General features: G+C 41.4%; 1 protein-coding gene across 8 annotated transcripts in view; it reads left to right on the top strand.

Moving 5' to 3' along the window:
* LOC132386023 (histone-lysine N-methyltransferase 2A-like) overlaps nucleotides 1-23,242 on the top strand; it is a 316,855-nt gene that overhangs the window by 156,223 nt on the left and 137,390 nt on the right. For all 8 annotated transcript variants that reach the window (XM_059958301.1, XM_059958298.1, XM_059958300.1 and 5 more), the window contains exons 8-10: nucleotides 886-962; nucleotides 20,466-20,591; nucleotides 23,069-23,182. In XM_059958301.1, the coding sequence (XP_059814284.1) occupies nucleotides 886-962; nucleotides 20,466-20,591; nucleotides 23,069-23,182 (317 nt within the window). The remainder of the gene's footprint in view (nucleotides 1-885; nucleotides 963-20,465; nucleotides 20,592-23,068; nucleotides 23,183-23,242) is intronic.

Here is a 23,242-nt window from a genome sequence, read left to right as displayed (position 1 = left end):
AAAAGTTGTACTTTTTGCTGTACCTTCTTATAGTTACATGGAAAACATTGGTATGGAGGGCTATGGTTGGGTGCAGGTCGATGGGATTCAGACTGAATGATTCTGCATGGATGAGATAGGGGAAGAGTCTCTTTATGTACTGTAATACATAACAATGACTATTGGAACTCATTGGAGTTCCGAAGAATGAGAGGCTATCTTATTGAAACATATAAGATTGTGAAGAGCTTGATCGGGTGGATGCGGGGAGAATGTTCCCAATGATGGGTGAAACTGGGACTAGGGGACATAATCTTAAAATAAGGGGATGCCGTTCCAGGACTGAGATGAGGAGAAATTTCTTCCCTCAGAGGGTAGTGGGGCTGTGGAATTTACTGCCCCAGAGAGCGGTGGAAGCTACTACACTCAATAAATTCAAAACGGAGATAGACATTTTCCTGGATAAAAATGGCATTAGGGGATATGGTGAGCGAGCAGGTAAGTGGACATGAGGCTAGGTTTAGATCAGCCATGTGATCTCCTGGACCAGTTTTCGAGAGCCTGGATGGGTCGGAGATGAATTTTCTAGATTTTTTCTCCTCAATTGGCAAGTAGTTTTTTTTTCCCGGGTGATCACATGGGTTTGGGCGGGATGAATAATAAAATAAAATGGGCGGCATGGTGCCCTGTTGGTTGGCACTGTTGCCTTGTGGGATTCAGTGAAATCTAGAGTTAAGATTGGATCAGCCATGATCTTGTTGAATGGCGGAGCAGGCTTGAGGGGCCGATTGGCCTACTCCTGCTCCTATCTCTGATGTTCTTATGTTATGTTCTTATAACAAGATTTTACTTGATAGTGAAAGTTTCAACTTAGGTTGTCACTTGATAAAATCTTTGTTTCCCCAGTACTAGAGCTGAGCAAGCAGAAGAAACCCCCAGCTCGTTTTAATGTTCAGTTAAAAACAAAGAAGCCAAAGGAAAAGGTGAGACTTAAATTTTCATTCTAAGTATTAAATTGAGCCTTAATGGTCATAATGACATTAAAATTACGCCACTGTATCAAGTCTTCTGATGATTGAATTTACATAAGATGTCTTCTACAGGCCCCAGATACCAGTTGTTCCTCTTACTGTGCTATTTTGTTCCAGTTGAATAACAGAACCTATTGAGTCCAAAAGTCACTTTTGTATTACCCTGGTTAGATTTCTTAATTTAAGAATTCAAGGTAACATTTGTTGGGTATTCTGGTATATAGTGTTCAGGCTGCCAGATAATTTTACTGAAGTTTTCCATCTGTTGAAGTTATTATAGATAAGTATGTAGGCCATAGGTCTGTATTTGCATTTATAGACCATATTTTACTAAGTTTTGTTCAAAAGCTGCCAGATGTAAAGCCTGCATAACTGTTTCTCTTGGTGATTGTAATTTGTTGCTTTCAACATCCTTTTTAAAAAAAAATTAACATGCGCAAGTGGAGTATGTGGTTTATCAGCATTGTCAGCATCTTACAATTTATAAGAGAATCCTGTTGTTGATATTCTTAGGACATAAACATGAAGTAAAGTACTATGCCTCAACCTGATGTCTTCCTTAGTTTTTTTTTAACATGTGGAGGATCATTTGACAGATTTAGGGAAAATTGTAGTATTGTTGATTTTGGTTCATGTAGAAACATATTTTGAAATGGGAATTATCTTATTTTAAAATGAATTTCTTTATTTCTTTCTCACTCCATAGTTTTTGTAGGTACAGTTCCAGTAAAGCTGGTAGGTTCCTGGTATGCATTTAACGTGCAAACGTGTAAACGTGCATTTAATGTATGTGAATCCAGACAGTGAGTGCTATGAACTCCTTTATTGTATGGAGCATTACAGGCATTTTACTTTTCATAATATACTTTATATACTTTTTGCATTTGTTTTTTTTAAATTTTTTTTATTAGTTTTTCAAAACATTTTACAAATTAAAAACCCCAAATCCCAATGAGGAACATTAAAACAGTGCAAACTTAAGCATACAATAACAATATGCTACAAAGGAAGAGAATTTAGCAAAAAAAAAGCACCTGAATTAAAGACAAGTAAGCTCCACAACACAAGAAAAAAACCAACAGCAACTCCAGACCAACCACAACACAATATAGAGAGTATAAGTCAGGACAACCAAACTCCCAGACTGTGAATACACTCAGCAACAGAGGGTAATAATGCCTTCTACCAGAAAAAAAAGGAGCTGAAAGCAAGGGATCGAAAGGAGGAAAAAACCCTAGTCAAGAGGAACGTTATGAAAGTACTCAATAAAAGGTCCCCAGACCTTATGGAACTTTAGATCTGAATTGAGAACTAAATAATGAATTTTTTCGAGGTCCAGACAGGCCATGATGTCGTTAAGCCATTGAGCATGAGTGGGCGGGGCAACATCTCTCCATCTGAGGAGGATCAAGCGTCTAGCCAGGAGAGAGGCAAAGGATAATATTCGGCATTTGGTCGGACCCAGACATAAATCTGTCTCGCCCCAAAAACCAAACAGAGCAATTAAGGGGTTTGGTTCTAGGTGCTGATTCAGAAAACACGATAACGTAGTGAAGACATCTTTCCGAAATTTCTCCAAGTTAGGACAGAACCAGTACATATGGATGAGAGAGGCCATGCCCCTCTTGCATTTATCACAGAGCGGACTAACGCTAGGGTAGAATCGAGATAGTTTAGATTTAGACAAATGGGCTCTATGAACGATCTTAAACTGTAAAAGGCAGTGGCGAGCACAAAGAGAGGTTGAGTTAACCGATTTGAGAACTGAATCCCAGCTCTCCTCAGATAAGTAGATATTTAAATCCTGCTCCCAGGCCATTTTGATTTTATCCATGGGGGCCCATCGTAAGGCTGCTAGTCTATCTTGGATGATTGATATTAAGCCTTTACCTAGTGGATTCATGGAAAGAAATAGGTCCATAGCATTTTTTGCAGGCATTTCAGGAAAGTTAGGAATTAAAGGAGTAATAAAGTGTCGGATTTGGAGATATCTGAAAAAATGAGCATTGGGCAGATTGAACTTAACAGAGAGCTGCTGAAAAGAAGCGAAGCGATTATCAATGAAAAGGTCTTCAAAATGTCTAATGCCCTTCCTATACCAAACATGGAATGCTGAATCGTATGTAGTAGGTAAAAAAAGGTGATTATGAGCAACAGGGCTGGAAACGGAAAACCCCTGGAAACCGTAGCATTTCCTGATCTGAGCCCATATACGCAAAGTGTGTCTAACAAAAGGATTAGCTATTGATCTGGGCAGACTACTAGGGAGTGCAGAGCCAAGAAGTGCAGAGATAGATAATTCTTTAGTGGAGCTCAGCTCCATCGCCACCAAGTTAGGGCATTCGGGTTGGCCATGGAAGAAAGACCAGAAGGTAGCACAACGTATATTAGCTGCCCAATAATATAAACGAAAGTTAGGTAAAGCCATGCCACCCTCTTTTTTAGATTTTTGGAGATGGATTCTATTAATTCTAGAGCGCTTATTCTGTCACAGATATGATAAGATAATATAGTCTAAGGAATCAAAAAAAGATTTAGGAATAAAAATTGGGATAGATTGAAATAGGTATAAAAATTTGGGGAGAACATACATTTTAACAACATTAATACGACCTACCAAAGTCATAGATAGAGGTGACCATTGTACCAGACTCTGTTTTATAGCATATGAAAGATTGGCAAAGTTTTCACGAAAGAGATCTTTAAACTTCTTTGTGACTGTAATTCCAAGATAAGTAAATTGATTATGGACTACTTTAAAAGGGAAATCATGAAATGTTAGTTCTTGTGCTTCTTTATTAATTGGGAGAAGTTCACTCTTATGTAAATTAAGTTTATAGCCAGAGATCTGGCTAAACTGGTCAAGAAGGGAAAACATTAGAGGTAAGGATGTAGACGGATTTGAGAGAAAGAGTAATAAGTTATCAGCATAGAGAGAAACTTTATGCTCAACACCCCCTCTCCAAATCCCAGTCAATTCCCAGTCAGTTTTGAAATGCTATCGCCAGAGGTTCCATAGCCAAATCAAAGAGAAAGGGACAAGGGGCATACCTGGCGGGTGCCACGTTTGAGACTAAATACTTGGGATTTCTGAAAATTGGTTAAAACAGAGGCAGTAGGACACAGGTACAGCAATTGGATCCAAGAGATGAAACTTTGGCCAAGGTCAAATTTTTCTAAAACTGCAAAAAGGTAGTTCCACTCTATACGATCAAATGCTTTCTCCACATCGAGGGAAATAACACATTCAGGAATCCCAGTAGGAGGTGAGTATAAGATATTAAATAGACGCCGAATGTTAAAAAAAGGGAAACGGTTTTTAATAAAGCCTGTTTGGTCATCAGAGATAATGGAGGGAATGACGGTTTCTAATCTATGAGCCAAAACTTTAGCTAAGATCTTTACATCAACATTGAGCAGAGAGATCGGCCTATACGAGGAGCACTCTGTTGGGTCTTTGCCCTTTTTTAAAAGAAGAATAATAGATGCCTCCCTGAAAGAGGGTGGCAATTTGCCGTAATTAAACGAGTCAGATAATACTGAAAGTAACTGAGGTGAAAGAAGAGAAGAGAATGATTTATAAAATTCTACAGGGAACCCATCAGGTCCAGGAGATTTCCCTGAGGACAGTGCAGAAATTGTGGTAGATATTTCTTCTAATGACATAGGCGCATTGAGTTTGGCTTTGAAATCAGATGAAAGTGAGGGGATATTCAGATTCTGTAAAAATTGATCAACAGAGATATTGTCATTCAGAGATTCAGAGGAATAAAGCCGAGAATAAAAATTTTTAAATGCGTCATTAATTTCTAAATGATCCGATGTAAAGTCTCCGTTCTCCTTCCGGATCTTTGTAATATGTTGTTTGGCTTTGGAACGCCTCAGCTGATTGGCTAGGAATTTACCAGACTTATCCCCATGAATGTAAAAGCGACTCTTGCTTTCGAGAAGTTGGCGTTCGACAGGTTGAGTGGACAGAAGGTTAAATTTAGTGTGGAGTTCAACACGCTTCTTGTATAATTCAGGGATCTTAGTTTGGGCATATATTTGATCCAATTCTTTAATCTGGTTAATGAGGTCTAATCGATCTGCACGGGATCTTCTGTTGAGATTTGCTGTGTAAGAGATTATTTGCCCCCTCAGATATGCTTTCATGGCATCCCAGACAATCTGGGATGGCACTTCAGGTGATGTATTAGTGTTAAAATAAAAGGTTATCTGATCCTTAATAAATTTTAAAAAGTCATCATTCGATAGTAAAGTTGAATCAAACCGCCAGTGTTTATTCCTCTGAGGGAGACCAGGCAAATTCAGAGAGAGAGTAATTGGGGCATGGTCAGAGATCAGTATACTGTAAAGGGGGTTTCTTTTTTTCTTTGTTACTGTTGGGAAAGTGTTTCCTTTTGTTAACTAGCAGGAATGCTAATTTACTGATAACGAGAATGGTATTCCTTTGTAAACCAAATGGGGATTAATGTTCTTTCTTCTGTAAGCTTTTGTTGATGGGCTTTTGGGCAGATCGGCGCGAGGGGGTCGAGAGAGAGGACGCAATGCTCTAAGCTGGGCGAGCATCGGACCCCAAAGGGGGGTCTGAGGCCGGGAGATTCTCCGAGGGTGGGGGATGAAGCTAATGTGCTTGGTTGACCACTCGGAGGGTCCTGAGCTGTTTGGAGAGTTGAGGAGTTCGGAGGGTCCTGAGCTGCGAGTCGAGGAGTTCGGAGGGGATCGAATGGTGGCCAGAAGACTTCAGTAATTGAGCTCCAACGGCTGTGCACGAAGTGGTTTGGACTTTGATAAGTTTGGTGCCTTTTCTTTAATATATTTTCTCTTCATATATACTGTATCGTTATTAATCACTTAGTTATAGTAACCTTTATAAATTGTACTCATTTAATCGCATATGGTGTACTGTCTGTTTTTGGGCGAGGCGGGGACATCACACAGCATCCACACCAGCTGATTACCCAGTTTGGCGGGGCCGAAGGCTGCTCCCCCTAGACGAGAAAGAGCTGAGCGAGCCTGAGGCGACCCAGGGGGTTACATTGTGGGGGCTCGTCCGGGATTGATTTCTGTGGAAGCTGTGTGATCACCTTCTTTAAATTGTGTCTGCGGCGAAGAGCTGGTTTGCCTTTGTGGGTGTGTGATTGCTGGTTATCGCTACGTGTGTGTTGGGTGGGGTGGCTGCTGTTGCTAGCCTGGAGGTCGTTGTTCGAGTTCGGACTAGTGCTGACGAAATGGTGGTGGGACCATGGGCTGTCCGTACTGTTTGGAGAGTGAGGAGTGACAGGTTGGGATGTTTCAGCAGTGGTGAGCTCCGCCCGGTTGTTGGAATAACGTCCAGCCCTAAAGGGGCGGAGGCGTGGGCGGAGCGGACCTCTCAGTTGTTGGGTGAGTGGTAGTGCTTGGCTGAGGGAAAGCAACAGGGACGGGTTGAGAGTTTGAGTAGGCGGGCTGGTGACTTCGTTAGAACTGTCGGGCGCAATTTCCTCGAAGTGACCGCTGCCAGTTCTGGGAAAGTGTGGGAAAATGCGTGTGGTTCGACTGGAAGTCAAATGCAGCAGCTGGGGGAGCACGTTCCCAGCAATGTACCAAGGAACTCCCGAAAGGAACAGACTCTATTCTTGAAGGCTTAGAGGGGCCATGCGCACAGGTGTTGTTACGGATGGATGGAAGTCAAGTTAAAGCCATCCGGGGCGCCGGTTAAGTTGCTGTACAGTTTGTTTCATAACCGTTATTGGAAGCATTTACCCTTGACGACATTGAGGACACTAGAGATTCGGGGTACCAGTGCCGGTGATTATCCAGACGACGGTTGTTGGTCAGTGAAAATGGAGTTCTTGGAGGCAAATGTGGAGGAGACTGAGGTTCAGGAATCGTTAATGCTGATGTGTCCGGACCCTGTTGAGACGGGCAGCGTTTCTGTTCTAGAGAGGACCAATATCCTGCTGGTGTGCTTGGGGGCCTGCCCGGAGGAGGCGGACGAGCGTTGTTTGGAGGCATTGTCGATGCACCCAGAGTTTCGAGCTGCTTGTATGGACGTGTGTAGCAGCATTGGGCTGATACCGAATTCAAACAAGAGCCAGTGGCGGTACGGCCTGGGGGAAGTAACTGAGAGTGAGGTCCTCTTAGTGGACGCTGTGAAATACCACGAGGGAGGGGAGTTGACTGCTGAAGACACCTCGGAGAGAGAGAGGTTGCGGCGACTGGCCCCTGAAGCCGTGGAAGACGTAGGCAGCGTGTGTGTGGATTATATTGCGTTGAAGAGGCGCACTGTCTGTGACCAGAATATGGCCCTGAGGGCTGGAGAGGCGATGGCCTGTCTGAGTGGTGCGAAATGGTTTAAGGTGCTGGATCTGAGGAGTGGATGTTGCCAGATCCCGATGAGTGGGGCCGACAAGGAAAAGACGGCCGTTATAAATTCCCTAGGAGTCTTCGGGTCCGAAAAGATGCCACAGGGCATATCTGGAGCCCTTGCAACATTCCTGCGGGGCAGGTGGAAGACCATAGGGGATGTGGAGGCGTTTGGTGTATGTGGATGATCTCTTGGTGTTTGGATTTGCCTCAGGAGAATATGAAGTGAGGTCGTTGCAGGAGCAGCTGAGAACTACCGAGTTAAAGTGTTTTCGGGACACGTGCCAGGGCTGGCGAAGGTCGCAGCTCGTGAGAGACTGTCTCTACGGAATCAAGTTTGAAATGAAGACGGAGAGACTGGAGAAAGTGATCTGGAACCATTCGGAAGACTTACAAGTTGGAGAGAATGAAGAAAGTTGTCTGACTGAGGGTAATAGCAAACTGAGAACCCGGAGAGGGGAGTTTGCGGAGGTGAAGAAATTACAGACGAATCTCAGAAGAGAGAAGCGGAAGCTTGAAGGGAACCTGAAGATGACCATCGACAGTTCAAATGAAGTGCAAAACCTGAAAGTTGATCTGGAAGAAGTCATGAGGAAGAAAAAGCTGGAGAGAAGTGCAATGAATACTGAACAGGAGGTTGAAGAGACTGCGGGGGCAGTGCAGGCCACGTGTTTCCGTTTGGAGAAGATCAAACAGCAGCTACCGATCACAGAAATGAGGAAGAATACAGATTCGATGGATGATGTGCTGGATGTGTGGTACATGCTGCCTTTTGCTGACTTTCCCTCGATTGAGAAAGAGACCTTTGGCCCTTCTCCCATTGAGTCAGGTGTAGTGGGGAGGGTTAGCTGTGTTGCAGTGTGGGGCATGAGTGAGAGGTTGAGAGAGGAGTTGGTAGTGGGCCCAAGGTATCCCCAGTTGTGTCCGAGCCTGAAGGGTTTAAGTGAGGGGGTACGGAGGTCTCAGAAGGGTTAGGGAACTCCCAGATAGTTGGCCTAAGTAGCGCCTGAGGAACAGGGCGTGAGGGTTTCTGTGTGGGGAGGAGATGTCACTGTTTGTGCTTGGGTTACGGTGTGTTGGCAGGAAAGGTGGCGAGTTATTTAGTGGTCATGAGGACATGACTTTTATTTGGTGGAGGAAGTGTGTAAAGGGGGTTTCTTTTTTTTCTTTGTTACTGTTGGGAAAGGGTTTCCTTTTGTTAACTAGCAGGAATGCTAATTTACTGATAACGAGAATGGTATTCCTTTGTAAACCAAATGGGGATTAATGTTCTTTCTTCTGAGTCTGTAAGCTTTTATTGACGGGCTTTTGGGCAGATTGGCGCAAGGGGGTCGAGAGAGAGGACGCAATGCTCTAAGCTGGGCGAGCATCGGACCCCAAAGGGGGGTCCGAGGCCGGGAGATTCTCCGGGGGGGGGGGGGATGAAGCTAGATGTGCTTGGTTGACCACTCGGAGGGTCCTGAGCTGTTTGGAGAGTCGAGGAGTTCGGAGGGTCCTGAGCTGCGAGTCGAGGAGTTCGGAGGGGATCGAATGGTGGCCAGAAGACTTCAGTAATTGAGCTCCAACGGCTGTGCACGAAGTGGTTTGGACTTTGATAAGTTTGGCGCCTTTTCTTTAATTTTCTCTTCATATATACTGTATCGTTATTAATCACTTAGTTATAGTAACCTTTATAAATTGTACTCATTTAATCGCATATGGTGTTCTGTCTGTTTTTGGGCAAGGCGGGGACATCACACAGCATCCACACCAGCTGATTACCCAGTTTGGCGGGGCCGAAGGCTGCTCCCCCTAGACGAGAACGAGCTGAGCGAGCCTGAGGCGACCCAGGGGGTTACAATACTCTGATAGTCACAAGAGTGGGCAAATGGAATCGAGTAAGAAATAATCAATTCTAGTGAAGATATGGTGAACATGTGAGAAAAAAGAGTAATCTCTCTCCGTAGGATGGAGGAAACGCCATATATCGGAGATACCATAATTAGAGAGAAACGATTGGATAGCTAAGGCAGATTGGACTAGTAATAGAGGATGATCGATCCAAATTAAGATCTAACCAACAATTAAAAGTCACCACCCAGTATAAGAGATAATAAGTCTGGTAGTGAGGAAAAAAACCGTTCAAAAAAATTTACATCATCAAAGTTGGGGGCATACAGGTTTGCTAGTGCAACTTTAGTGTTATATAGTTTACCAGAAACAATAATAAAACGGCCATTTATATCAGATATTTTATTATGGAGTTCAAAAGGAATATTTGAGTTAATAAGAATGGAGACTCCCCTAGCTTTAGCGGTAAAGGATGAATGAAAATGCTGACCCGCCCACTTTGACAAAAGCCGGGAGTTATCAGAACAACGAATATGAGTTTCTTGAAGGAAAGCAATGTCAGCTTTGAGTTGTTTGATATGTGAGAATACCTTCCTCCTTTTAACAGGGTGATTCAATCCTTTTACATTCAAGCTCACGAATTTAAGTGCACTAGCCATTATTGATTACTAATGCATAAAAGGCAGAAGGCGTATAAAAAGTCAAGCAATACAATAGCAGTCTGGGAGCAGAGATGTAAACATAGATTCGTAAAATCAACACATATACATGTCCTGAGCAATAAAGAGATATAACATATACAGTGAGTGATGCTGGAACTAGAAAATCCACCCCACCTACACAACCCAAAACTAGACGGCTACCAAAACAAGTAACTAGCTCTACCAAAAAAATTAACCCAAATACAACTTCCAGATCTGTGTCATTAACAGCAGTTCCATGTAAATACTATAACAAATAGTAACTAGTTTATGCACTAAAAAACATAACTACAGATTAGAACACCTTCTGCAGGAATATAAAACTTAATACAGAGAAAATCGGAAGAGGACCAAAACTAACCTGCCCGCGAAAAGATTATAGAAGAATAAAGTAAGAGAAAGGAAAAAAAGGGATAAAAAAAAGGAGAGGAAGGGGAAAATTATAAATTCAAGACGTATTTATCAACCATTTACAGAGAAGAGAGAAAAAAATTCAGAAATTAGAAAAAAAGGGGTGAAGAAAAGAAAAAAGTATAATAAAATAAATAAATATAAAAAGAAGGAAAAATAGATCGGCAATTAAACTGTGAACCAACAAACAGGAAGGCATTCACTGAAGACTTCAAACCTCCAAAACAAGTTAAAGTCAGTTGTAGAACTCTGTAGATAAAGTTGTACAACAATAAAAGATAGATTTCACACACACCAAATCCAGGGAGAGATTGTCAACAGCCCTTAGAGTTTCGATGAATAATGTCTGAATGATTCAAGTAAAGTCTGAGTCCAGAAAAAGTAATTTTACTACAAGAAGTACTTATCCACCATTTTAGGAGGTCTGATTGGGTTCCGAAGATGGCTGGATAGCCGGAAGACTTGCCACAAATGCTTCAGCTTCCTTGGCTGACTTAAACCATTTGTATTTCCCAGTGTTAAGTTTGATTCGTAGATCAGCAGGGGAACGAAGCGAAGGTTTAAAACCACGATCAAAAGGCACTTTCATTGCGCCTTTAAACTCAGTGCGCATCTTTAAGATCTGGGGTGCAAAATCTTCCACAAAGCGAATGGTTGTATCCTGGAAAATAAAAGAACCTCTGCGACGTGCCTCTACGATCAGACGGTTTTTTACCTGGTATTGATGGAAGCACAAGATTACTGATTGCAGGCGGTTGCCCAGAATTCCAGCGGGAACATGGACCCAGTGTGCCCGTTCGAGCTCAGGCGGGTTCGGAAGCAAATCTTTCCCGAATATCTCACAGAGAAACTCAGCGAAAAACTTCACTGTTGATCCCTGTTCGGTGGCCTCTGGCAATCCAAGAATTCTAAGATTGCAGCGTCTGCTGTGATTTTTGAGATCCACCGTTTTGAAAAGGAGTTTGTTACACTTTTCCTCCAAGCTGGAACAGAGAGTCTCCAAGTATCGAACACGACTTTCTAAATCTTCAGAAGTCGAATCGATGCGAGATAAGTGTTGGGCATGTTTGCCCACCTTGTTGTTGATTTGATCAATCTTGACCTCCAACTGTTTGAAAGCGGTTTTGAATTCCTTTAAAATTTCGTCTCGGAGCTGACCGAGCGCAGCCAGGGTCTCGTCTGAGAGAGCCGGAGCTTCCTTTCTCCCGGATTTAGAGCTCTTGCTAGACATTGTAAGTTAGATATGTTCACAGGCAAGTAAGAGGTACCGAAAAAGTTCCCGACTAAGGTTTAAAAAATGGAGACATTTAGTGCAAAGATAGCGACAGTAACGGAACAAAAGTTCGGAGCAGCTAAGCAATCGCCATCTTACCGGAAGTCCCCTGCATTTGTAACCAGATACTGAGACTATTTGTACTGGCTTAGAGCAATTGGCAGTTCATCCTGGGCTTGTATGGCTTTGTCCAGTACTAAGTAGTGCTTTATCTATGTAACAAACAAGAGAAAATCTCCAGCTGCTGGAAATCTAAGCAACACACACAAAATGCTGGAGAAATTCAGCAGGATAGTCAGCATCTATTCACTTCCCATTCCCATTCCAACATGTCAGTCCATAGCCTCTTCTACTGTCATGATGAGGCCAGATTGGAGGAGCAATACCTTATATTCAGCCTGGATAGCCTCCCATCTGATGGCATGAACATCAGTTTCTTGAATTTCTGGTAATGCCCCCTTCCCCCACACCTTATTCCCCATGCCCTTTTCCCTCTCTCACCTTATCACCTTGCCTGCCCATTGTCTCCCACTGGTGCTTCTCTCCCCTTTTCTTTCTCCTGTGTCCTCTCATATTATATTCCCCCTTCTCCAGTGGATGGAGTGTAGGTGCTTGGCGAAGTGGTTTACAAATTTATGCTAGATTTCACCGATATACAGGAAGCCACACCTGGAGCACCAGACATAGTATATGACCTCAACAGATTGACAGATGAAGTATCATTCCCGTAACCATTCCAAAATGTCAGTTCTCCACCGTTGTGATGAGGTTACATCCTGGTTGGAGGAACAACACCTTATATTTCATTTGTGTAGCCTCCAGAATGATGGCATGAACATCAATTGCTCAATATTCCAACTTCCAGTAGTGCCACCCACCCCCACCCCCTTTACCATGCTCATCCCTTTTTCGCTGTCTTACCTACCCACCCCTCCCTCTGATCTCCCCCCCCCTTTTTTTGTTAGATTCCCCCTTCTCCAACCCTGTATCTCTTTCCACCTGTAAATTTCTCAACTTTTTACTTAATCCCTACCACTTCAGGTTTTACCTATGACCTGGTGTTTTTCTATCCACCTTTTAAATCTACTCCTCAGCTATTTTTCTCCAGTACTGCTGAAGGGTTTCAGCCAAGATGGCAACTGTACTCTTTTCCATAGATTTTACCATTTTGTGTGTGGGACTTAGGTTTCCAGTATCTGCAGATTTTCTCTAGTTCACTTCATCAGTATTTCTGCAATTCCTTGTATGAACAGCTCTCAGTGGGGTTAAGGTTTGGGCTTTGACTTTGGCCGTTCCCTTAAGTATAGCAAGTGTGGCAACTTCTGCTTTAATGTCCAAAAGAACATCTTTATCTGGGACAGATAAATGATATTTACAATACAGAGGCTTCCAGGTACCTCGTGCGGCAGGGGTGGAGGAACTGTATACAATATATACTGGGAGTAAAAAGAGCGGAAGTAAAGACTCCGCCAACCCTGGATCCCGCCTCTTGCTACTAACGGCTTCCCAATTAGTATTAACTTACTTTTAATAATACTCCCATTACAACACTTCTCCCCCTTTAAAATCCCAACATTCCCCAAATAAAGAAGAACTGGGAAATATAAACAGTTGGATCATTAGCAACAGGTTGCCAATACAAAAACACCTAAAAAAATCATGGCAAATTCAACATTCAATCTAACAACAGAAGAAACTATCCAATCAAAGATTCAGTCTGTCAGGAGGTTTGCGAGGGCGCTGCGATCTATGCACTACCCCCGGTGACCCAGCAGGCACCGATGGTGAGGATGTTTTGGGTGGATCTGGTGTTGGGGACACGAGAGGGGTCTGTGTGTCTGCTTGAGAATGTCCATCCTCTTCAGGGGACTGCCCCCTCTGCCAGTGTGTCTCCCTCGAGCAAAGTCACTGGTGGACATGCCTTCCTGGTATGCATTAAGTGGTCATTACTCCTTAAATGTTTTGGACAACTGAGCTTCTTTGAAATCGGTGGCAAGCTATTCTCAGCATTATTGGGATAAACGGCATCTGCAGGTTTGCCACTTAGCTTGGAACGCATTGAAGAAGGAACTTTGGTTTTTGAACCATCGTCACGACTGTGGAACAGAATAGACCCAATTGCAAATTTTTCATAGAGTTCCTTGTTATAACTTGGAACTATCTGGAGTTCAACAGCAGGAAATCACAATGCGTTTCGGAAAACCTCTTGTGCTTGAACAAAGATCTTGTCTGTTAAATCAGTCATTGATTTTGATGATGCATTCATTCTCCTGAAGCAGGTTCTCTTTTCTTGAACGGCTGTTCTCTTCAATACCACGAATACTCAGGCCAAGGAATCTTCCACTCAGCGTAGAGTTAAAAGGTACCACATGGATTCTCAGGGGGCCGCCACCTCCAGAAAATTCTACTTTCTTTGTCAAATCACTTAGAGTGCTTTCTGAATGCTTGTCTGGTGGTCCTGCAGGCTCTGTTCTTACATCGTCTGCGGGTGCCCCGTTTGCTACTGTTACGATTGGCTTCACATGTAGGTTCCTGTTAGCGGGATCATCAGGCTGAGATGCACCTTGCTGTAACTGGGCAGGTGGTACAAGAACTGGGTTACTGCTTCGCCGTACTGGAAGTGGCGTGCTGGCTGTCAGTGCCGAGGGGGTAACTTCAATTGCTCCTGTAATAGGCTGAAGAGCTGCAAGCTGCGCTGCGAGCTCACTCTCAAACGTGTCCGGACTATGTCTGTCACTCACATTGCCATCGGCGACTTCATCTGCCCGCTGTACCTCACGCTCTTCCGTCATGTGTGCATATTTAAATTCATGCCAGTTGAGCCGGATTTTGCGAAGCCAATAGCTGCCCAGAAGACTGGGCCCACTGCCCTTAGCTATCTCCAGTCTGGCTTCAGCCTTCTGGCCCCCAGCCGAAATATCCACATATAACACCCCTAAATGAGGTATGGGCTGCCCCATATAGGTCCTGAGTTTGAGATTAGATGGTCTGATGGGAGGCAGGTTGGACCCCCATGTCCTCCTGTAGGTCTCTTCACTAACGACCGTTGCAGTAGCCCCTGAATCAATCTCGAACTTAATGTCCTTTCCCTTGACAGTGACTGTAGCATAATATGGTTCAGGTGGTCCCTCATCCGTTTCCATCTCAAACATGTTGTAAGCACACGCTGCCTCTCCGACTGCTTCTCCTAGATGCTGTGTGGCTGCCTGAGTCTGTTGAGCTTTCCCCTGCCCAGGCTTAACCTCACCCTTTATGCTGCTGCACTTTTTAACTAAATGTCCCTTCTTGCCACAAGCACGGCAGACAGTATCTTTGAATTCACAAACATTTGCATAGTGTGTTCCTCCACATTGAAAACATTCCACCCACTTTTCCTGTCTACCATTCTCCCTCCTCACTTGGAGCACTGCCACTGACTGCGACCGCCCCCCCCGCCCCCCCAATATCCTTTCTGTATATCCTTGGCATTATTAGTAGCCAACTCCATGCCTTGAGCATTCTCTAGGGCTGTCTTGAAAGTCAACGGTGGGGTTTCAAACACACCGATCATTCCAAAGGCAGCCATCCGAACACAAGGCTCCTCGCCTGCTCACAACTCCTGATTGAAAACAGGGCCGAGCTGTCCATAAAACCAGTTTACCTCGTCGCCAAAAATATGTGGTAACCTCTACTTTACAAAAAGACCACTCGACAACTTGATGGCCAAAAGAGCATCTTTATCTGGGACGGCAGACGATATTTACAGTACAGAGGCTTCCAGGTACCTCGTGCGGCCTGGGTGGAGGAACTATATACAATGCATACTGGAAGTAAAAAGAGCGGAAGTAAAGACCCCACCAACCCTGGATCCCGCCTCTTGCTACCAGCAGCTGCCCGATTAGTATTAACTTACTTTTAATAATACTCACATTACAACAGCAAGCTTTCTAGGTCTTGAGGCAGCAAAGCAGCCCCAAACAATAATGCTCCTTCTGCCATGCTTCACAGTTGGGACTAGGCTTTGTTACTGCTGTGCATTGCCCTTTTTCTTCCAAACATAGTAGTTTGCATTTCTGCCAAAAAGTTCAACTATTGTCATCTGCCCATAGAACATTGTCCCAGAAGCATTGTAGTATATCCAGGTGGTCTTTTGCAAACTTGAGATGGTTCTTTTTAGAGAGCAATGGTTTCCTCCGTGGTGCACTTCCATTAACACTCTTCTTGTTCAATGTTTTTCTTATAGTAGACAGATGAACAGAGTCTTTAGCAAGTTCTAGAGCTATCTTCAGGTCTTTTGCTGTCACCCTTGGTTTCTTTTTCATCTCTTTCAACATTGAACATTATGCTCTTGATATAATCTTTGTAGGATGCCCACGCCTATGGAGAAAAGGAACAGTAATGTTTCCTTATTTATGGGAGTTTTTCTTACTGTGGACTGATGAACACTGATGTACTTAGAAATTATTTTGTGGCCTTTTCCAGCTTTATGGATTTCTACAGTTCTTCTAAGATCCTCTAAAAGCTGTTTTGATCGAGACATGGTGCACATAAACAGATCTTTCTTGAGAAGTGCCGGCTCCATCAGTAATCTGACTTGGTGTGTCATTTTTTATAGGGCAGGGCACCTCTGCAACCCACACGTCCAATCTCATCTCAATAATTGGAACACCTGTTCCAAATAATTTCTGTAGGAGGCATTATCCCAAAGGTCCGCATACATTTTAGAACCCACATTGTGGTTGTATAAATGGTGCAGTCAGAAATAAGTACAATTGTTTGTTGTTAGTGTAGACAGATTGTGTTTGTTTATTATTGTGACTTAGCTGAAGATCAGGCCACATTTTATGAGTAATTAATGTAGAAAACCAGATAATTGCAAATGGGTTCACAAACGTTTTCTTATAACTGTAGCTATATTGAACCAAGTTTAAATTCACTTCCACTGTAGGACAAGCTTTGAATAGAGAACAAAGGCACTTGGAAATGAGTTCCTTTAGGCTGCCGTTGCAGGGTATGTATCATTTTGTTTGAGGCATTGTAATAAGTCCAAGTCTTCTATTGGTAGTACTGGATTAAATACACTGATCCTGAAAATTTTACTCTCCAAGGAGTAGCCATAACATTCTCATAGTTCCAGATGTGTGATTCCCAGCATAGTGGTACCTGTGACTTTGGGTTGATGTGCATAAAATTTGTAAGATTGAGGTGAGTAAATTGTAATTGTTTTGGGTGTTAATGGTGTTAAATTTGCAGAGAGGATCTAATAGGTAGGTAGGTAGTTTGGATGAACCAGAGAGAAAACTGATAGTTTGGTGGGGGTATAGGAAAGAGTTGTTGGAGAGAGATCTATGTGCTTAAAGATTTGGAAGCATAGGTGCTGAAATCTTAAGCAAGAACTGAATTGGTGAAGAAACTTTTAAAGTTAAGCAACATCTGTGAAGGCAAAGGAATAGTTGAGATTTTTTGAGTTTTGACCCTGTATCGGGACTTGCTGCTGTATGTCTCTATAGGTCCTGCTCAACCTGCTGAATTCCTAGCAGTTTGATGATTTGGGAGTTGTTAAAGCATTTAATTCTTTTTGGGGTTAGGTGTCAAACTTGATGATGTGCAAACAAGGACCTAGTGCTTTCTCGGCATATACGTCAAATAAACTCTTCTGGGCTTCCAGCCAGATATAGGTAATTGATTATAATTGATGTTTTGATGACAGACTCCACCATCTTCATGAGGAATGATAGTTGGCCATACCTAGACCAGTGGTATATTTAACCCTGTTGTCCTTCCCTCCTGATTGGTTAGTCCTCATCCAATCAGGTTTCCACTCTCTCACTTTGTTTACAGTCAAATTCCAGATCTTACTTAGAGTAAAACCTTTGTCTCTGTTGAAAATCTTATCCTCTAGTTTAATTTAAATGCTGTCATTCACTAGATCATTACAAAAGTCACTGAAATGGTACAGTAGTTTTGTGCCTTCAAAGTTAATCTATGGCTGTGGTGAATGCTGTGTTCTGTTACTGCTGATTTCTCCAGGTAACCTAAATGATATATGCTGCTCATGTTCACAGGGAATCCTATAAATGCCCTCTGACCTGACTCCTTTGACCTGCGTGAACTATGATTTGAGCTTTAGTACGGGTGTGAGGATGGTATTAATCCAGTGTTTTTTCAGGATCCTGGTGATCCTTTGATAAACTGGAAATGTTGGGAAGAGAGGCAATAGTAAGAGTTTTCTCTATGTTGCTAGTTTTCCTGTTTTTTCTGTCAGCTCTTTTAAGGGCATGTTTGATTTCCTTCACCTTGTAGCCATTATGTAGGAACGTCATTCATAATTGTCCTTGGGAGATGCTCCGAAATAGCTTTTGCACCATTAATCAGAGTTGGGAGGCATGATGATAGCAGATATTGTTGAGTTATAAGTCCTCGTGATTGGGTTTCTGATAGATGTCATGGTATTAAAATAACCAGAAAGAGAACACAACCCATTTTTCTCCATCTCCATTATGTTACGTAATCATCAACAATGAATACAGGAGAGTCAAGTTTTATAAACAAACATCTATTAAACTCTGCTCAACAATAGCGAAAAGTATTCAAATGACTAACTTAACCAGAAGTTAACTGCTATACTGCAACTCTGGAACAGTTCTTAAAGTGGTAAATTCAAAAGTCCAAGTGATTTATACAGTCAATTAGGAGAGACTTTCCTAAGGTAAAGAATTCCTGGAAGACGCGATGTTACTGCTGATCCCAGCCAAAATATTCCTTGTCCAAAGGTTTCACAATGAAGGAAATAAAACGGCTTAAAGGAACTGACCTGTTTTCTGAAGGGTAAACATTCCACTAAACCTTCCTGCTCTTGCAGAGGTTATCTCAGATGCAGGCGGCTATTTCTGAATGAAGATTCAAGAAGGTTGATCCTATATTAAACCATGGAACAACACCAATTTTACTCAATCCTTCAGGTTCCCATGCTTCAGTAAGGTCACTCTCCAATACTTAAACTTTAAAATTAAATCAAAGATAAATCAAACAAAACTGGCAGCAATTGGCAGAACTGCGGCACAACGATTCTGTACCTTACAATAGAAAGTAAAACTCTATTTTAAAACGAAACTACGCCATGAGACAAATACACAGCATAACGGAGTAACTGACGAATTAAACAATGAATCAACTGCGTAACAACAGAGGTTTCCCGTTATGTACCTGTTGAAAACATGTCATCATGTGACCTCACACTGGCAGGAAAATTGCATCACCATCACAAGACATTACATCATGCTCACAAGATACTCTAGTACATCATGGTCGTAAGACAGTCACAAGATACCCATGGGGTGTGTAACAATTATAAATTGAATGTTTGGTTGTATATTGTTCAGATGGTAGTAGAACTGTTGGAGTGCCTGGAGTCCCTGAGACCAGACTATAAAAGTGTAATTGACATCTAAAGATATGGGCATAAGGGCAATGAACTGGAAGCTCTCTCAAAGTCCTCCATGTATAAATTAGTAATAGCTGGCAACAAGCGTGATCCCATGGCCACTCCATCCGTTTCTTCATAATAGTTCCCCTTATAGAAGATTGATGTAAGGGTGTGCTCAGAAAGATCAACCTTACTCTTACCAAACATTGACTACGGAAGGACCAAGATTTTACTACTGTTTAATGCTACCAACCCTTAAGGAAGCTCAAAATACAGCTTATATAGGTCAAAGATGACCTGGGACTCAGGTCGGCTGGTATTTACTGTGAATATACTGTGTATATTGGCTGGATGGTACAGATGGTGGTTACCCACATCAAGGAATACAGGAGGTTTATCTATTTGGGTTATCCATAGAAATCGGCAGTTGCAGAACACTGAATTCACAATGACCATAGGATTCCATTTGACAGCACAAAGCTACTGTGCTGCATCAGTGGCTTTTGGGACCATCTGGTGAAGGAAGTTATTGAAATAAAACTGGAGGAAAAGAGTTTTAACAAAGATGGTCTCGCTCCAAATGTGAGCTGTAATTTGATTATAATCAAGTTCTGAGGGTGGAGATCTGATTGGACAACCAATCAGGAAGGATGGAATATAGGGGTCTAAATAACTCAGGATTAAACACGGCCTCATATCATCCATGATGAAGATGGTAGAGTCATTAAAACATTGGTTAAAATTGATAAGATCCTCTGGTTGGAAGCTTGAGAAGAACTTATTCAAGATGATGAGCATTTAAGTTGATACAAAACACAATGGTAATAGTGCACAGCAATTTGGAACAGTATTACATGATATTAAAAAAAACCTAGTATCTTGTTCTAACCAAAGAGGTCCACAATGATTTTTAATAGGAATATATTCTTGAAGCAGTTTGTCAGCTCAGTCAGCTCTAAACTGTCTACATGACAACATTAATGCAGCATCTTTTAAAATGTTTCAAAAATATCCCAGCTGTTTTGTAAACAAAAGAATGGCAAATGTACCCTGTATAATTTACTATTAAAAATTCCCGTTTTGTTTTGCTCTTTTAGAAAAGTAAATCCCATCATTGAATATATTAATGCTAACCACAAATTCTCCACTGGAGGAAACTGCATTTTGTAATAGTGATTCATGCATGCTGATTGAGCTGACTTGAGCTGGAAAAGCAACTGAAAGGAAAAGTTACTTTGTTGGGGAAGAAAGTTGAAATAAACCGCATTTAAATGACATTATCGTAGAGAAATTATTTGCATGGAGAGCTATTGTATTTGAACTTGCTTACAAAAATTATATGTTGTTATAGTGTTGGTCCTGAGTAAGAGTCTCATTTACAAATGTTTTGAAGTAGTGTTCCTAGAGAAGCACTGTTTTTTTAATTAGAAACAGATTAAGGCATAACAGAAATTCCTTGTTAATTTTGTTCTTCTAATTTTTAGGACAATACCATTCCTGTCACTAAGTTTGAACCCAGTACTCTGAACTTGCTCACCACGTTCACAAATGTCTGTGGAAAACAGAAGCCAGTGGCAGATGGAGTCCACAGGATAAGAGTGGATTTCAAGGTAGAAACAAGAAATGAACAGTTTCACATTTGCACTATTGACCATATTGGCTCTGAGAAATAGTTAATGTGATAAATATTTATATTTTCTATACCCTCTCTATAAGCAAGCACACTCACAAGATTTTCACTTATTTATTCGAATCTTTGAATGCACAGCATCAATAAATTTGCTGAACAAGGGAAGACACCTGAATGTTAACATTCTATTCATGTAAGAAAATGTGATATCCGCTATATGATGACACTTATTTTGTTATTCACCAGGCCACCAGATTTACCATTTTATAGTACGTGACTTAGGTAACTTCTAGAATTGATTGATTAGGAAGCTTAAATTTGTTCCTTTCCAATCTCCTTCCCTATAAGCTCAAGACAGTATTTTGATCTACATTGAACATACTTTTGCTTAGAATGGATGTGTATTAGTGAAAAATAAGTGTCTAATTTTTACATTACTATGATGAATATGCAGATTCATAAGGACACCACTGAAATCTAAACAAAATTTTGATATTAAACCTCCAGTTTGTGCTGGACTTTAGTTCATAAGTGAAGATACTGCTTCATATGAAATACTTGAATATTCTGGGAAATAGTTGTTTCCCTTTTCCTTTTTTTACTATATGGATTTTTTCACTTGGTGGTTTGCTTTATTTATGATTTTCATTCTATCTTATTTATCTTACTGATCTATTTACCTGTCTTCTGTAACTGTGTGATTATCTGTCTATCTCTAAACGATCTACCTACCTGCACATCTGTCCTGTTTTTCATCTGACTTTGTCTACTATCTATCTATATCTGTCTATCTATCTATCTATCTATCTATCTACATAGCTATCTATATCAATATCTATCTAATCATCTCTAAATATTTAGCTATATCTAACAAATCTATCTATTGATCCATCTCTCTCTCTATCTGTCTATCTAACTATCCATCCATCCTTCCTTTCTTCCTTCCCTCCCTTCCTCCCTCCCTTCCTCTCTCTGTCTATATCCATCTATTTAATCACACTGTCTGTGTATCTATCCATCAACGTAATCTATCTGTTTAAAATTCCATCTTTTTCTCCATCCAACAATCTGTTAACCTACCAATCTATCAGTCTATCCATCCATCGATGGATCTATTTATCTTCAGCTATTTATTGCTATCTGTCTGTATCTCTGTCTCTATCAACCTATCTATCTAGCTATCTATTGATCTGTGTAAGCATCTATGTATCTAGGAATCCAGAAATCTACTCACCTTATTAATATATCTCTATCTACATAGCTATTAATTCATCCATCGAACTAGCCACCTATGCATCTATTCATACCTGTCTATATCTCTGTTTCTGTTTATCTATCTCCCTATTTAGTTATTTGTATCTAGCTATCTATTGAAATATCTGTCTTACACTTCATTACATTTATTTATTTATCTGTCTAGTGACAGAATCAGAATGTTGTATTTATAATTTTATTGTTCTTTATTTATTTAAATTATTCTTTCTATGTGCTTGTTTATTTGTCAATTCAGCTCATTTATTTACTCATTTGGTATTAATTTATTCCATTTATTTGTTTATATGTATGTTAATCTGTTGATTCTATCTATTTATCTAGCTATCTATCTATTTATTTAGATGTAATAAAGTACAGCATTGGCCCTTCAAGCCATTTGAGCCATGCATCCCTTGCAATCCCCTGACACACCTTATTAATCCTAGCCCAATAATGGGGCAGTTTACTCTATAGCAGTATTTCTTGTACTATGGGAGGAAACTGGAGCACCTGAAGGGACCCCGGGCATTCTACAGGGAGGACGTACAGAGAATCCTCACAGAATGGCGCCAGAATTGAACTCCAAACTCTAGAATGCCTGATACACAGACATGAGACAATCTGCAGATGCTAGAAATCCAAGTAACATGTACATAATGCTGAAGGAACTCAGCTGCCAGGCAATGGAAAAGACTAAACAGTGGATATTTCGGGCTGATCCCTTCATCCCAATTTCTGCTATCACCCTGTACTTCTTTCTTCCTTTCCCCCATCTTCTTACTCTGACATGTCATCTTTTTCTCTAGTCCTGACAAAGGATCTCGTACTGAAATGTTGTCTGCTTAGTCTTCTTCATTGACACTGTCTGGCCTGCTGAGTTCCACCGGTATTTTGTGTGTGTTTTGAATGTTGTTGTACCCACCTCAAATCATTCACTTAATGCACTAGCAATTCTTATATATCATATATATCTGAATATTTGGTATAAGTAAAGGATAACAAATGTCTCAACAGCAATCTCTGTGATAGACAATATGAGAAACATCATTACTCTCTAGCTTCCTATCATCAAGCCACCAGTAACCCCACACTAACCCTCCAGTATTGAGACAATATATACCAAGTTTTAATTGATTCTGATCAATAGAGAATAAGTGAATTTTGCTGCATATTTTCTGATGTAAATCTACTGACTCTTTGTAGGAAGACTGTGATTTGGAAAATGTGTGGGAAATGGGTGGACTTAGCATCCTGACTTCTGTACCCATCACTCCCAGGGTGGTGTGCTTCCTTTGTGCTAGCAGTGGACATGTTGAGGTATGGTTTCCTGCCTCTGTGTATTTAATTGTAGGTCATTTTGGATTGGATATATGAGAT

The sequence above is a fragment of the Hypanus sabinus genome, assembly GCF_030144855.1.
Source record: "Hypanus sabinus isolate sHypSab1 chromosome Y unlocalized genomic scaffold, sHypSab1.hap1 SUPER_Y_unloc_2, whole genome shotgun sequence".
Classification (NCBI taxonomy): Eukaryota; Metazoa; Chordata; class Chondrichthyes; order Myliobatiformes; family Dasyatidae; genus Hypanus; species Hypanus sabinus.
The sequence above is the reverse complement of the archived record's forward strand: the minus strand, read 5'-3'. Positions and strand labels throughout refer to the sequence as shown.